This window comes from Artemia franciscana, chromosome 18 (genome assembly GCF_032884065.1).
Source record: "Artemia franciscana chromosome 18, ASM3288406v1, whole genome shotgun sequence".
In the NCBI taxonomy this organism is placed as follows: domain Eukaryota; kingdom Metazoa; phylum Arthropoda; class Branchiopoda; order Anostraca; family Artemiidae; genus Artemia; species Artemia franciscana.
Genome location: NC_088880.1, coordinates 24425569 through 24442339, shown reverse-complemented (window position 1 = coordinate 24442339; position 16771 = coordinate 24425569). Strand labels below are relative to the sequence as shown.

General features: G+C 34.2%; 1 protein-coding gene across 1 annotated transcript in view; it reads right to left on the bottom strand.

The window, feature by feature from the left end:
- LOC136038406 (low-density lipoprotein receptor-related protein 1-like) overlaps positions 1 to 16771 on the bottom strand; it is a 99976-nt gene that overhangs the window by 34708 nt on the left and 48497 nt on the right. The window contains exons 8-11 of the mRNA XM_065721479.1: positions 13726 to 13848; positions 8121 to 8375; positions 4670 to 4832; positions 1314 to 2027 (exon numbers count right to left, since the gene is read on the bottom strand). Coding sequence (XP_065577551.1) covers positions 1314 to 2027; positions 4670 to 4832; positions 8121 to 8375; positions 13726 to 13848 — 1255 coding nt within the window. The remainder of the gene's footprint in view (positions 1 to 1313; positions 2028 to 4669; positions 4833 to 8120; positions 8376 to 13725; positions 13849 to 16771) is intronic.

The following is a 16771-nucleotide window of genomic DNA, read 5'->3' as shown; positions in this document are numbered from 1 at the left end:
AGTTTTTCCAATGAAACTTCATTCAAAAGAGCTATAATATTAGCTAATAATAGAGCTAATAATGGACCACGAGTATTGTCCAGGGGATGCTAGTTCGTCACCTGAGAGCTGTCATCTCTCAGTCAGTAAAATGAGCGTAACCAAAGATTATTTGGTAACACGACGTGGAAGTTCGTATCTTCCATTCATAACGAAAAGTTATTAGCGACACTAGCTTTTCTAGTAGATGGGAGCATTCCCCAGCTATTTCACGACAAAGTGTAAAATCAGTCCCAAGCAATCCCCCCCCCACAACTGCTATTTATTTATGTGGATCGCATACACCCTCAGGGACAAATGGACCAACGTGCAGCATTGAGACCTCTTAAACTAGAAGGCGAGATAAACAGCCTTTCTACAGTTTCTAATCATCCGGCTTTCTCAGAATTTTTTCCAACCGGCCGGCGATATCAAATACCATTTTGGTCAATATATAATATTAGCTGACAAAAAAAAGCAACTTTTTCTTTAAAAACTTGCTACTGATCTGTTTTAATTCACTTAGTTCCGTCTAAATTCTAATGTTTTAAAATAATTCCGTGTTGTATTATCGTTTATTTATACCAAAATTGTTACTATATAGAGTATTATTTCTCTTATTATATTTTCTACTACCATCGATTGGTTTCGTTGATCGATTGTGGTGAATTTCCAATAATACCACATAGTCAATTGTCAATAGCAAAGAGTCAATAATATTAAGATAGTCAAATCATTATCCGATGCTTAGGTCTGTGACGAGTGAAATGCTTCTGGAATTTATCTTCCATTGCAGCACACATATATATATATATATATATATATATATATATATATATATATATATATATATATATATATATATATATATATATAACCTTAATATAATCTGTGACCTTAATGTGATCTTAATATAATCTACAAAGATAATGGACTACCAAAAATCAGATCCCTCTTTTAAAAATATTATCAAAATATGAAAAATAATAAATATTATCAAAGAAATGTGAGCACAGCAATGTGAGTAATAATGTGCTATTAATCTATGGAATTTGAAATGACTAAATTATGGAAATTAAAAAGGTGTACCATCATTTTACTGTTTTTGCCTATTTCGTTCTTATGTCCTCTTTCGCTCATTCCTCCGTTCTTTTTCGTCATTTGTCTTAATTAATATTAAGCTTTATAGGTCATTCAAAAGAAAGTACATTATCATAAAGCTTAAAAAAAAAGAAAATAAAGAACTCAATTTGCGTTTAATACTTAGGAACAAAATAGAATACTTTGTAACTCACCTTTGTTTATCAGCAAAATAGATGAACTCCTCCCTGGCATCAAAAGCTATTGCTACTGGTTTAACTACATCAACTATCGGCTCTATCACCTGATATCGCCCCATTTCTGGATCCATTGAAATCCCTTTAACACTAGCAGGCCTCATTTGAGTATATATCAAAAACTGACTTAACTTGATACGAAAACACTTGCCACTTTTGACTGGCTTATACCCATATTTACATAGGCATTGAGCGATTGGTTGTAACTTATTCCAAAGAGGTACGCAAATGTGTTGACACCCACCGTTGTTGATATTACACGGATGTGACATGAATGGCTGACGTTGACGATGATAAACGTGAATAGCAAATGGACGACTTAAATTAGACGAAATAATAGCATAATCATCGCTTTTTAGTCTATTGACGCGCAGTAGACTACTATCTTTCCAACTTGTAACAAATATGTCGTTATTTAGTAGCGAAACTCCATAAAGGTTCTGGACAAAAGGTCCTCTTTTAATGCTCTTCCTGTTATGACCATCATAATCTACACGTTCGATGAAATCCAAATACGTGTCAACCCAATATACATGTAAATTTGCATAATCTAAAGCAAGGCCGTAAGGATAAACGATTTTGTCAACCACAAGGTCCTTTCGCTCCGTTCCGTCTAGGAACGCCCTCTCCAAACGAGCGGCTGAGGCTCCCCATTCGGTGAAAAACATAAACCTGAAGTAAAAAAGCATGTTAGAAAAATGACGGAAACATTTTAAGCAGTGATGCAAAAAAAAGGCAATGAGACAATAATGGTGAGTTAAAAGGACCTTTGAATCTTATTTAATCTCCACCCCTTAAAAAAAAATCGATCTACTTTGTATACCTAATAATAATCTATTTACTATATTTTTATTTCTTGCGAAAAGCCAACCTGAATTTGAGCCTCCTATTTCAAACCTCCTCAGTTAGGGGTAGCAATCTCTTCTGATCTTACTTGGCAAGAAAATACAAGATGGATTGTAAAAAACAAAGGCAAACAACACTGTCCAAATGCTGAAAGCTTTAGATAAATTCCAGGTCCCTATGGAACGGAAATTAATTTTTTTGCACGTTTATCTACCCACCATTAGAATGCACATATTCTGTTTGGCATTTCGCACTGACAAAAAAAATTGATAAAACTTAAAAGATTCAGATAAAGTGAGGCAAAAAAAGGAAACAGGACAAACGAGCGAGGAAAAAAGAAGCCTTATTTCATACAGAGAGATAAAAAGGAATTAAGACGATTTGACCTGATCTACTCTAGAGCCCTTATCCTTGGACAAAGAAAGAACAATTTTTTTGGCCATAAACCCATCCTGCCACATTAGGATGGAGGAGCGTGCGTAGCTATGTTAGCCTCATACGACTTGGTGCTGCAAAGAGTTGTTAGCAGTAGTGGTAATAGTATAGACAAGAAAAGACGGTTTGTCCAATTCTTGAAAGAATTCCTGAAGAATTATAGTTTTACCTTTTTTGGCTTATATGAATTTACCTTCTTATTATATTATGATTTCACATTGATTACCTTACTTTACCTTCTAATCTTATTTTGATGCCAATCCTCTGCAATACCTGCAATCTAGTGCTAAACTAATCTAGCAACAATATGTTAGCTTTAATTGAAAACTAGTGACACAATTGGCATTAATGCTTACAAGCCTGAAATGACTTCAAATCTTCATCGAAGTCAAGAAATACCCGTTTAGCTTTACTTTAAAGGCCCTGAAACAATGTTTAAACAAAAAATATGAATTTAATTACTTATATTTTGCATCTGAAGAATTGGATAATCTCAGCCTGTTGTCATTAATCGGTTCTAATACTTATTTCCGACAAGCTTTTATATTTAAAAGGACGCGGTAAATTAAAATCATCTTGGGAATCTAAGCGTAGCCTGACCGTTGCAAAGACAAAGTGCCCTTCCATTAGCAAATTCTCCCAGGGGAGCACTTCTCATCGAGAGTTGTCGAGACTTTGGGGTTTGACGAGGAAATTCGACTGAAAAGATAGTGGTCCTATTTGTCGGTGAACTTGTCAATCAAAGCGGCTGATACCATTAGGAGCTCCCAAAGCGGCCAAACTGCTTAGATGATAATTCCTTTGAGCATATTTTTAGCGTTTTCCAGGTAGGTATTCTGGACAATTTTTAGGGACTGTCATTTCTCGAACAAAAAAAAAAAAAAAATCCGCACTATTTGTTAAAAAAAAACGGATTTTGCAGGTCTTGGAGTCAGCCGAACATCTCAAAGAAAAAGGGGTCATTAGCGAATCATCCAAGGGGAATAGCAACCATCAAGAGCTGTTGAGAATCTGAAGTTTAACTATAAAATTGGATTCAGAAGACAATGGAATTTCACGTCCCTTACTTCGGCAAGGTTTTCAATCAAAGTGAGTAACACAGAAGGAACTTTCAAAGCTGCCAAATCGCTCAAACGATATTTTCATGGAGTTGAATTTTACGATTTTCCAAGCAAGATGTTCGAACAATTTTAGGGGCTGTTTTTTCCTGAACTTCAAAAAAGGCTCTCTTAAATAAAAAAAAAAAAAAAAAAAAAAAAAAAAAAAAAAAAAAAAAAAAAATAAAATAAAAAAAAGGCACTTTCTAATGATATAAGTTTCATTAAAACTGAGTATCTCCATCTCAGATACGAAATGCGAGAAGGATTTTCTAAAATTTCTAGGAAAGCTGGCGTCGGCTTTTAATTTTCTGTCATTTATTTGGATCTCTTATGCAAGCTCTAGAGGTTAGGGCAGGTCAGCCCAATCAATCCAAAATAGTTTGACCAAAAAACTAGAAAAAAATGTACAAAAATTACAAAAAAATTTACAAAATTACCAAAAAAACTAAAAAAAAATACAATAGACGAGATGGGTGATCCTTTCAGGTACCGCATCACATGAAGTTCAAATACGACTTGCATTATGCCGAGGAAAATTTAGCAAATGATCCTTCTAATCTAACCTTTGCTAGTTTCTTTAATCACAACAGTCTTAGACGATTCTCAAACTTTGACAAACTATGTCCCTTAGCAAAACTAATTTAATCTTCATAATAGTTGTCTCTAAGCACATGAAGCACAAAAAATATCCTAAAACATGATTAGATTAAAAATGTTTAGCTTGTTGAGCAAAACTGAATAGTTAGTTCTTCTAGAATCTTGTGATGCGTAGGAACATAATATCTTCTAAGAAAAGGCCTTTTGGTAGCAATACATTATAAACAAAAGCGATTTCATTCCTGAATTTAATTTTTTCCAATATTGCACCAAAAGTTTTACAATATTATTTTACTTCCAAAAGATTAATCAAACCGGAAAAAAAGAAGTACCTACCCTTTTGTTGGGTCTAAGGCTATTCCACGTGGTGTTCTTACATCAAAATCTAAGACTGCAATACAGACATCAAGCGTACCGTTACAGAGTATAATTAGCTCGCGTGCATCATCTAAGAAATACCAATTGCCACTGATCCAATCATGAGCGATTTGATTCACTGCTGTAAAATTATTAACAAATTTATTAACAGAAGAAACGTTACGCTACAGAATTCGTGTGACTAAGGATGGGGCAGAGAACAAATTCTGATCAGAAGAACTCTGAAGCTCTGTACTACAAAATAATGAAACCAACCCGACAAAAACCAAAAATATAATATCCTCAGGCAATATATAAAACGCTTGTTCATATATATTGGAGAAATTGGAAGAATTCAACCCTTTTTACACGGCTTAACCATGGTTGCAGCAAAAGCTGCTATTTACTAAAGAGCAAACCTAGGTAGCCGATTTGAAGAAAAGGCGGGATTCAACTACCAAGTGACAAATATTTCCGATACTGCGCTGTTTTGAAAGTAGTAATGTTCATCGATTTTTCATCAAAGAAGATTTATAACTACGAGATGAATTTTTGAGATTTTCAAATATGGCACCACCTCAAAACTGAAGTCAAATTGAAATGAAAAGTATGCCGTCGAAACCAACTTTGTCTAAAACCTCTAAATGGAGATTATAGTTCAAAACAATTACTTCTTCTATGTTCTATAATTATTTTTTTCTAGCGGTGTAGTTTTCAAAATTTCTTCTAACTATAATTTAGACTCAGGTGGACAAATTTGACATCCTGTGCTAGTATCTCTTAAAATTAGTTTTTTTTTTTTTTTTTTTTTTTTTTTTTTTTTTTTTTTTTTTTTTTTTTTTTTTTTTTTTAAGTGCATTACACAAAATAGCTAGCAGGTGCTATTAGAACCAGACGTAGTATAACTTTCCGTTACTTCGCTAAATCGTAAAATTCTTGAATAATATCACTACATAAACTTACTGATTTATGATTTCCTTATACTTACTGATAGAGATTCCCTTATACAGTCACTTCGAAATTGGGGGATCTCCAAGAGCTATAATTTAATTAAAAACGAATGTTATACCATATTTTTCAAGTTTTGCAAGGGGTATTCCTTGGCCCTCCAAAACTTGGCAACAGCTACAGAGCTGACTAAAATATAGTTTATAATCATCAAGATTCTATCGATTTGAAGAAATAAGTATATATTCTTATAAATATGTTTGTACGTGTTTTTTCTCAGGGGTGGTGCCAGTTGACGGAAATGTAGAGGAGGGCAAAACTTTGCTTTAAAAACGTAGCAGGGGGGAGATTTTTGAGAATATCAGAAAAGGATGTTTTATACTGAAAATACCGAAAAAAGGAATATTGCAAAATTTGAGAGAAGTGTAATTTAACCTCCTTCCCCTCCTAGTTCGTGCTAGTGATTACCCTATAAGAGATGTTCTGAAATTTATCAAAATCCCGAAACTTCTAGTTTCTATAGAATTTACATAGGTAGTCCCTTTATCCCAGTGACGCTATTGAAGATAAAATGAAGTTCCACTAAACTTCTAAGCTTTCAACTATCTGGCTACTCACTCCTTACAATGAACTTGGAAGTTTAGAAGAATACTCAAATATTGCTTGGAGGAACAATCACATTGCATAAGTAAAACTGATAAGTCCTTCTTTTTTCGTTTTATATAGCAAAGAAGAACTCCCCTTTTCCCTTCATGCATTCAGGTGTGTATTAATAAAATTTGTGAACTTCTCTAAGTAAGTACAAGAGATGTCAGAAATAGCCGTAATCGAAGAAAGAAGAAAATCTGATACGGTGCTAAGAAAGGTATGAACACAGGAAACGTTCAATGGTGACTTAAAATAAATTTTCCTTTTCCGTAATATTTTAATATACCCTGATTCCAACAATTACACGGAGTCTATTTTAGGGGAGAGGGGGAGGAATTTTTTTTCATTTCAATAAGAAGTGCTCAAGAAGCCCGGACAAATTTAGGATATCACAGGAGGGGGGGGGGGGTCTTTTGTAGTTTTTGTGGCGTATATTCTGCATACTAATACTTCCTCAACTGTTTTGCGAGTAATTCAATTTTATGGCTCATTGAAAGACAGTATAATCTTCACGCTAGAATTTGAAAAACTATAAAAGCAGAAAAGTAAATGTCATAGAGGCGGTTTGTAAAAATGATTTTAACAACCCCTGAGTTTGAGCTTTGTTGAGGTTTACCCTGAGCTTAGGTATACCATTGAGGTTTGACTTTCCTGTATTTATTGTATGTATATTGTATTTGCTTGAACTTATTAATTTCAGTGCTTTTTAAAAGCCAAGATTACTTAAAACAGTGTTAGATACTAACAAATGTTTAAGTTTTCGTTGCCAAGTCCTCAATTTAATTTATTTAACCATTTATTTTTATATATTTGTTTTAATTTAAATCAAATTGTTTCCAGAAAATAATTCTAGAAAATTGGATATCGCAAGTCCAAATTTTAAACTTGTTCACTTTTTTAATGACATTTCTTATTTTTATAGTTTTCTGGAATTGTAAATGCGCATAAAATTTCAGAACAGAATTTGACTAATACAAGTCTTACTACAAGCCAACTCATAAATTGCGAAAGATAAGGTCAAACCTTGGCCAAACCTAGCATGATGTAGGAGCTAGATTTCTACATTTCTGAAGATTTCATCGTCAAAAGAAGGCTTTCTGAAGAAATAATATCCTCTGTTTAATTTCGAACAAAAAAAATGGCACATATATTTTTTTTCTATAAAGTATTTCTTCAATTGTTGATGGAAAAGAAAAGAAAAAAAAAACTGAATTTTTCATAGTCATAGGACTCAAAAAAGGAGTCAACTTATCCTCTCACACAAGGGAATTGAACACTGGCATAGCTAGCAGTTTGCTCAGGGGAAAAGCAAAGGGCCACAATTTTCTCAGTAAAAACTGTGCCAAACCTATTTCAGACCACATTTTAAGAGAAATCACTCCGGCTTTAATTCATATCTAAAATTACCGAGCTTCAACGTTCTAAAAGAAAAACACAACAAAAAAACTAAGAAACCAAAACAAGTGTGATTTTCCAGTGCTGGAAAATCACATTGAGCAACCTATTGCTCAATAGATTGCTCAAATAGGTTGCTCAATAGGTTACTCAAAATGACGAAAAGACAAAGCAGATATTTCGGCAAGGAGTTCCACCAAGGCGTACTCAGCTCCAAAAATAGAAAGAGAAAAAAAAATTAAAAAAAAAACAGAAAACTAAAATTTGAAGTCACTGTTTCTCTCCCACATGCTGAAAATTAGTCCTGTTTTGGTTTCTTCAAACGTCATGAATAGTTGAAGTGGTCTTCGAACTTATTTACCAAGCCTTGAACAGGGGCGGCACCTAGCATCCTTAGATTTGACGGCTATACCTACAAAGTAAACTGCTAGTCACTTACTGTTCATTGAATACAATGGTAGAGGTCTTAAATTCCATCCATTCCTGAGGTTATCCACTGAGGAGCACCTTAAGAAAACGTCTGTTCCGTTGTGATGAGTCCAACAAACAGTTCTATTTGTATGGTTGAAATCCAATGTTAATGTTTCTTGAGTTTCTATTTGAGAGTCGGCCGAAACCAAACTGCCATTAAGATATGTATGGCGTATTTCCGATGATGTCACTAGCAGCAAAGATGGAGGCTCACTTTTTGGATCTAGAAGAAGAGTAGTGGAATTAAACTACTCTACTAGTTTAACTTGCATAGATATTAAATTCAATAAATGTTAATTACATTAATTTGTACAAAATTTATTTTACATGTACCAAACAAAAAAACAAGTTTTTTCAACTGAAAGTAAGGAGCAATACTAAAACTTAAAACGAACAGAAATTATTACATATATGAGGGGGGTACCCCCTAATCAACACCTTGCTCTTAGCGCTAAAGTTTTTCGGCATTCAAAAAAAAAAGTTACCTATTGTTCTAATTAAACGACCCTTATGTTTTAGGAGTCATTTTTAAAGAATTCGGACAAAATTTAAACTTTAGCGTAAAGGGAGGTGTTGAAGAGGGGGTAACCCTCCTCGTATACGTAATAGTTACGTTCGTTTTGAGCTTTAATATTGCTCCTTAGTTTCAGCTGAAAAACTTGTTTTTTTTAAATTAGTTTCTGATCATTTTTTAAATAACGCCATAAAATCTGGCTCCACCTCCACGGAAAAAGCCCCTCCTCACGGGAATATTCCTCTCACTGAAAAATTCTCCCCGTGCAAAGTCGCCTCAGCAAAAAAGTCGTCCTCTCCTCCCCACCCGAAAAATCTAAGCATACTTCCCAATAACAAGTACTATACGTAAACAATGGGCAAATTTTATAATTTAAATAACTTTTCCCAGGGGCTGTGGGGGGTCATGTTATCTCCAAAGACATAGTTATTAGGCCTTTCAACTATGCTAACAAAACAGCAATCTCAGAATTTTGATCGGACGATTTTGGGAAAAGGTGGCGTGGGAGGTGGTCTAGTTGTCCTCTAATTTTTTTGGTCCCCTAGAAAGGGCAGTAGAACTTTTAAATTCCATTAAAACAAGCCCTCTCCCAATGTTATAGGCCCACTGGGTCGATGCGATCGCCCCTGGAAAAAATAATAACTAATAAAAAAATAAAATTAAAAATAAAAACACACATCCGTGATCTTTCTTATGGCAAAAAGTACACAATCCCACATTTTTAAAGACAGGAGCTTAAAACATCTATTGTAGAGTTCTCTGATACGCTGAATCTAATGGTGTGATTTTCAATAAGCTTCTATGAATTTTACGGAGAGTTTCCCCCTTTTTGAAAATCACACTAATTTTTTCAGGCTCGTAACCTTTGATGGGTAAGACTAAACTTAAAAAAACTTACATATTTAAAATCAGCATAAAAATCCAGTTCTTTTGATTTACCTATTAGTATAAAAATTCCGTTTTTTAGTGTTTCGGTTACTGTCGAGCCGGGTCGCTCCTTACTTACAGTTTGTTACCACGAACTGTTTGATAAATATTATTAGTTTGTATATTAAATTTAGCAAGAGTAACCTCACATTTCAGTTGCTATTATAATCGATTCAAAGAAACTGCTTAAATGAACAGTTTGCGTAGGTGATCAACGAAATGTAGCCTATGTAAATGTAAAACATGCACCTCAAGGAAACTGAAAAGTAGATGACGAATTTGTCAATTAAACCCTCCCTATAGTACATATTTAAGACATGACATGTATAAGGTCAAAAAATTCTATCCGAAAATCCATAAGTCTTGGCAATAACCATTTACAGGAAGAAAAAAATATATTTCTTACAAGATAATAATTAAATAAAAAACAAGTTTTTTTAACTAAAAGTAAGGAGCGACATTAAAACTTAAAACGGACAGAAATTACTTCGTATATGAAAGGGGCCGGTCCCTTTTCAATGCCCCGCTCTTTACGCTAAGTTTGACACTTTCTCTCAACTCTATTTTTTAAAACAGTGAAGATAACTTCGAAGACCACACTGCCTTTGGTCTTCGAAGTTATCTACGTCGTGTATATGGGGATAATGTGACCAAGGAGGTGTCTAAATATATTAACACCCATAAGAGACATGCAAATGTTATAAACATGAAAAACAGTGAAAAACTTTAGCGTAAAGAGCGGGGCGTTGAGGAGGGACCAGCCCCTTTCATATACGAAGTAATTTCTGTTCGTTTTATGTTTTAATGTCGCTCCTTATTTTCAGTTAAAAAAAGCTTGTTTTTTTTTTATTTAATTTCTGAACATTTTTGAATTAATGAATTTTTTGATTTTTTGCATATTTACTTTTTTGGCTAAATGGCTTTCTCATAGTTTTGATCGAATGATTTTTGGAAAAAAGGAGCGGTGGAGGAGGCCTAGTTGCCCACCCCCCAGTTTTTTGGTTACTTAAAAGGCAACTAGAACATTTAATTTTTTACAAACGTTTTTATTAGTAAAAGATATACGTAACTTACGAATTAGCTTACGTAACGAACTTTTGTATTCATACGTTTTTATTACGTATATGAGGAGGTTTACCCCCTCAGCAGTACCTCGCTCTTTACAACAAAGCTTAAGTTTTGTCCCAATTCCTTAAGAATGACCCCTGAATCACAAAGGCCGTAGAATAAATAGTTGAAATTACTAAAAATACTTTAGCGTAAAGAGTGAGGTATTGAGGAGGGGACGAATCCCCTCATATGCGTAGAAAAGTTTTTTCGTTTTAATGCTGCTCCTTGCTTACAGATGAAAAAACTTGTTCATATTAAATTTTTTCATTGTTTTTTTTTAAATAATGCTAGAAAATCCTGAGCTCCCTTCAAGGAAATTTTCTTTCCCCATGACAAACTACTCCATGGAAAGTTCCCCCAACATATCCCCTCAACAACTCTCCCCCCCCCCAACCAAAAAATATCTCTGAAAACGTCTGTACACTTCCCAATAACCCATTACTATATGTAAGCACAGGTCAAAGTTTGTCACTTGTAGCCCCTCCCACGGGGATTGTGGGGGAGTAAGCCGTCCTCAAAGACATAGTTATAAGGTTTTTCGACTATGCTGAATAAAATGGCTATCTCAGAATTTTGATCCGATGACTTTGGAAAAATGATTAGCGTGGGAGGGGGCCTAGGTGCCCTCTAATTTTTTTGGTCACTTAAAAAGGGCACTAGAAATTTTTAATTCCGTAAGAATGAGCTCTCTTGCAACATTCTAGGACCACTGGGTCAATACGATCACCCCTGAAAAAAAAAACAAAAAAAAACACGCATCCGTGATCTGCCTTCTGGCAAAAAATACAGAATTCCACATTTTTGTAGATAGGAGCTTGAAACTTCTACATTATGGTTCTCTGATACGCTGAATCTGATGGTGTGATTTTAGGGGGTGTTTCCCCCTATTTTCTAAAATAAGGCAAATTTTCTCAGGCTCGTAACTTTTGATGGGTAAAGCTAAACTTGATTAAATTTATATATTTAAAATCAGCATTAAAATGCGATTCTTTTGATGTAGCTATTACTAGAAAATTCCGTTTTTTAGGGATTTGGTTACTATTGAGCCGGGTCGCTCCTTACTATAGTTCGTTACCACGAACTGTTTGATTCTTGCTTTTTTACAAGATACGATAAATTTTGTTTGATGAAAAGGCTGAATTTAGTGCTGTTTTTATGTGACAAAAAATATTAAATGTTAAAGTTATTATAGTATACCCTAAAAAGATATAATATAAAAATATTAAGAATTATTGGAAATTTCAAAAAAAATAGTTGGTTTGAAGAAGATGCACCCCTTCCCCCTCCCCCACTCAAGCAAATTCCTTCATACGTGCTTGATCACTAGACTGCTTATGCCACAATTGTTATAGGTATCGTTTTTATCGATTTAACGCAACAACAATATTATACCATTACACCTACGTAATAGCATTTGTGGTAGTAGAAATACCCCTAGTATATACAGAGGCAGCAAAAATTGAATCAGAAGTAGTAGTAGTCGTAGTATGAGTTGTAGCAGGAATAGCCAAGGGACCATTTATCAAGATAGGAATAGTAGGGATCGTAGTGGTAGTAGTTATAGTTGCGGTAGGAGTAGTTCTGATGCCAGTAGCACAACATCCTATAGTCTTGTTAGGGGTAGGAACAATAGCAGAGGGAGTAGTACTGGTGATATCGATCAGAGTAGAATATAGAAGTAGTAGAGGCAGAGTAGTAGATACGATAGAGATAGTAAAAGTTGTAGAGAGAGAAGTAGCAGTAGCAGTATTAAGAGTTGTAGAAGGAACATCCAAGGAATTAGTCGTAAAAATAGGAATATTAGTGATCATTGGTAGTCTTGGTAGAGGTAGTAGCAGCCGTAGCGGGAATAGTACTGATAATAACAATCAGAGTAGAATATAGAAGTAGCAGAGATAGAGTAGTAGATGGGAGATAGTAGAAGTTGTAGAGATACAAGTAGCAGTATTAATAGTTGTAGCAGGAACATCCAAGAAATTAGTTGTAAAAATAGGAATATTAGTGATCATAGCACTAGTAATTATGGGTGCTGTGGGAGTAGTTCTCATGGTAGCAGTACAACTTGGTAGTCTTGGTAGAGGTAGTAGCAGCCGTAGCGGGAATAGTACTGATAATAACAATCAGAGTAGAATATAGAAGTAGCAGAGATAGAGTAGTAGATAGGACAAAGATAGTAGAAGTTGTAAAGATACAAGTAGTAGTATTAATAGTTGCAGCAGGAACATGCAAGGTATTAGTTGTAAAGATAGGATAATTAGTGATTGTAGCAGCAGCAATTATACATCCGGCGGGAGTAGTTCTCATGGTAGTAGTACAACGGTTTTTAGTCTTGGTAGAGGTAGGAGCAGCCGTGATGGGAATATTGTTGGTAAAAGCAATAACAGTAAAAATGGAAACATAGAATTGAAGCTGAGAACGCTTCGCTGGATATAGACAAAATATTCCTGTGTTTTTTTTTTTCTTATTAGCCATAGATCCGTTGATTTTTCAAAAATTTCTACTTTGTTTTGTCAGTTCGACTTTAGATTTTTAATACATAATAAACATAAAATATATATACTTCCACTATTAAATTGCCCATTTCTAGGTTCACAAGGAAGTTAGACAAAGAAGGTGCGTATGAATACGTGGATTAAAAAGTACAAAAGAAAGATCACCTTGAAAGAAAGATCAGAAGAGGCAATATTCGACAAAAAACCAACCAATTGTAAAAACTATAAAAAGGAAAACATAAAGAACAAGAAGACAAGACTGCATGTGGAAGTCAAGGAAACATAATGGACGAGGAAAAGAGAACGAAAGAAAAGCGGAAAAAAATGTGCAGGTTAGACAGTTACGGAAACCCATTTAGATTAGAGCTTCAATCATTTCAAGGGCCTGTGGAGGGAAATTGTGGATTTTGATGCTTTATTCAATTTCATAAAATCCACAGCATTATTTCATGTTTGGGGATGTAATGAGGCTGAATCATAAAAATAAAGCAATTAAAAATACTAGGAAGTACTAGGTTAAGGATTCTTACCGTTGACGGCAAAACATTGGTTTCCTTTCTTCACATAACCGGTAGTACATTTGCAATCATACTTTGTTCCCTTTTCAATACAGACCTGATCACATACACCTTCTATTGAGCATGGGCTTGTTTCTAAAATAAATAGTAAATGAGATTATGCTAGAAAATATAAAATTATGAAAATTGGAAAGCATGCGAGTATTTAAGCAGTAAGTTATAGTTAGAATAATTTGTATTGCTGATGAGGTAATTTAAAAAAAAAAAAAACAGAAAATGATTATTAGATAACATATCAATGGTGGTTTGATATTCACCGTAGAAACTTTCACACTGGTATCATTTAAGACTATAGTTTACATTATGCAATCATACGCAGCATAGTTTGTCCGTAACGTAGTTGGTGAAAAGAACAGTATATCATTAAATAGATTTTACGCTATGTACATCTATTGTAGCAGCAAAGTGGAAATTCTGGGTGAGAAATTTGTAAATTTTCTAAATTGGTAAGAAAAACTGTCACTAGACAGCCTTTCACGCCATCTTTTGATCACAAGCCATACTTCTGCAACAGAACCGTACAAAAACTTTTAAAAATAACTGCCTTCGACCCATCCTGGGAATCCCCTGGTCTGACAGAATTACGAACACCTTCGCATATGAAAAAAATAAGTAGCCTGACTGTCAAAAACTCCAGAGTAGTAGATTGTGGTATTAGAGCCAAATGGTAGGTGTAGGCTATGACAGGCTATTCCACGATTGGGTGCTGGATCAATCCGGTATTAGAAGAAGGCGGCAGAAAGCAAAACTTGGCCGATGCTTTGAGAAGGATATTACACTGGTGGGAACATCTTTGGAAGACCTCTGGCCAAGAGCCCCTGAGAGGCCGTCATTACCTCTCACTGAGACTATCTATCTTGGATTTTTCCACAGTTAGCTATGGCTCTCAACTTTTTCATCGCAAGCTGCTGATAAACGACCGTCCTTTGTCGCCTAAGTGCCAGCCGGCATAGGAGGAACTAAGTCTAAATAAATAACTAGCTAAGAGTAATTTTAATGATTTTTGTTGACCATCCTGAAAGCTTGATGAATTTTATGTTAACCTATTGGGAAAGGACTTGTTTAAGTGCGAAATGTTGTACTTGGCTCAAAGTAGCTTAGCCACCTAGCACATAAAATTACAACGTGGTGTGAAAGCCACTTAATTCTCAAAACCAATTAACTTTCTTAGTAAAGAAACTATATCTGGTAAGCAGTTTTGTGAGAATACTAGCTCAGTAAGAAATTGACCATTACTGTTCAAAGTAACAATAAGATAGTCCTTAGTATTGACTATTTTCTAATGCAGTATATTTCAACTTTTTAATTCAGTGCAAAATTGATGAAACTTTTCATAGGCACCTGTTAATATGATTGGTATATCCATAATTTTTACTTATGATTGGGTCAAATTCGCTCTGATAGGAGATATCTAATGGTAAAAAATTTAACAGGGGGAGGGGAGACATAGCTGATGCACGTTTTTCTAATTAAGCTAATTCTTAAGTAGACTGATTGTATATATATATTTTTTTTAATCGAGTTGAGGGAATAAGGGGAGGAGCTATTAAGAAACAGTACTTCTAAGAAAATGGCTCAAGAATCTAGAGTCTACCTAGAAATTGATTTTAGGAGATATTTGTAACATATAGTAAAAAGCTCTTTTACATATTACGTCTAACAAAATAAATTAAATAAGTCTATCAAAAGTTCAAATATTCAGTACGAGTTTGCGACAAATTACGCCCGTCAGCCCCACTCCAAAAGGTATGATACTGGGATCTCCAAATAGGGAGAGAAAATGGTATACGTGATGAGAACTGACAAGGTGGTCATTCAAGGAGCAAGGAAATTCTCAGGAGGAGACTCAATTTTGCGTTATAGAAAAACAGCCAAACTGTCAAATATTACAAAACACAATTATTATGTTTAAGCACAATGTGCTTAAACACAATGTTTAAGAGCCCCTTTTTTCAAAGGGGGATAATAGATATATTTATGTGTATTTTTGTTCAACTAGCCTAAGTTCTGCACATTAAGTCCTGCCTGTTCTAAAATCAATACGCAAACTATCAAAAAAAAAAAAAATCATTTACTTATGGAAAATTTCCGTTTGAATCCAAATATCAAATTGAAATTCAAATTTTGTTAATTAAAATTTACCTTTTCTTCATTTTTCTACTGCGCTTAGTCAGTGACTACACTGTCACCAATACTGTCAGTGGCACTATTAGTTTTTCATCCCTTCAAACAATTTTAGGCACCAAATTTTTTCTTTTCTTTTCAATATCCCATACACCTTGTTTGTCAGAACAAAAAAACCGTAATTATTAAGACAGCATTTGGTAAAGACGGCATGATTAAAACCAAGGTAAAACTGAATTCATACTAATCTAAAACGAAATACCAGTAAGAATTAATTCCGAAAAACCAAGTATAAATAAAGTAGAATAAAAAGCATAAGAAGCTAAAACAAAAGTGCAAGTGCATAAAAAGTTAAGAAATTAAGTCACTCCCCCCCCCCTACAGAAAATACATGTTATAGTCGTTACGAGCAGAACTTGGAAAATATCTCAACTATTCAGAAGAAAAGCTGATTTCAGCACGCTTTCTAATAGACAAGCCTCCTACTCGCCTAGACTCTTCACTCTTTACATTTAGTGTCCAATATATTATATATTATAATATTAAAATATATATTATAATTTCCAATATATTTAAAAATAAGCAAACAATGTTAAATCAAAAAAATTTTATTAATAATTTTTAGGCCCTAAATAGTCCGTTTATACAATACACACAGAGTACTTTCGTTCACTAGCTGAGAATTACTCATTAAATCACTTTTGATAATTTCTATTCGTAATACAAGAATTGTTGAAATGTCGGCTTGTCATAACTTTCTTAAAGCCAATATTTTCTATTATTCGCAACAACTCAGAGAATGTTGAGCGAAAGACATGAAAAACAGAAGCGTAGGTTATACTATTCTGTGAAAACCGCAGAAACAATAGTGTCC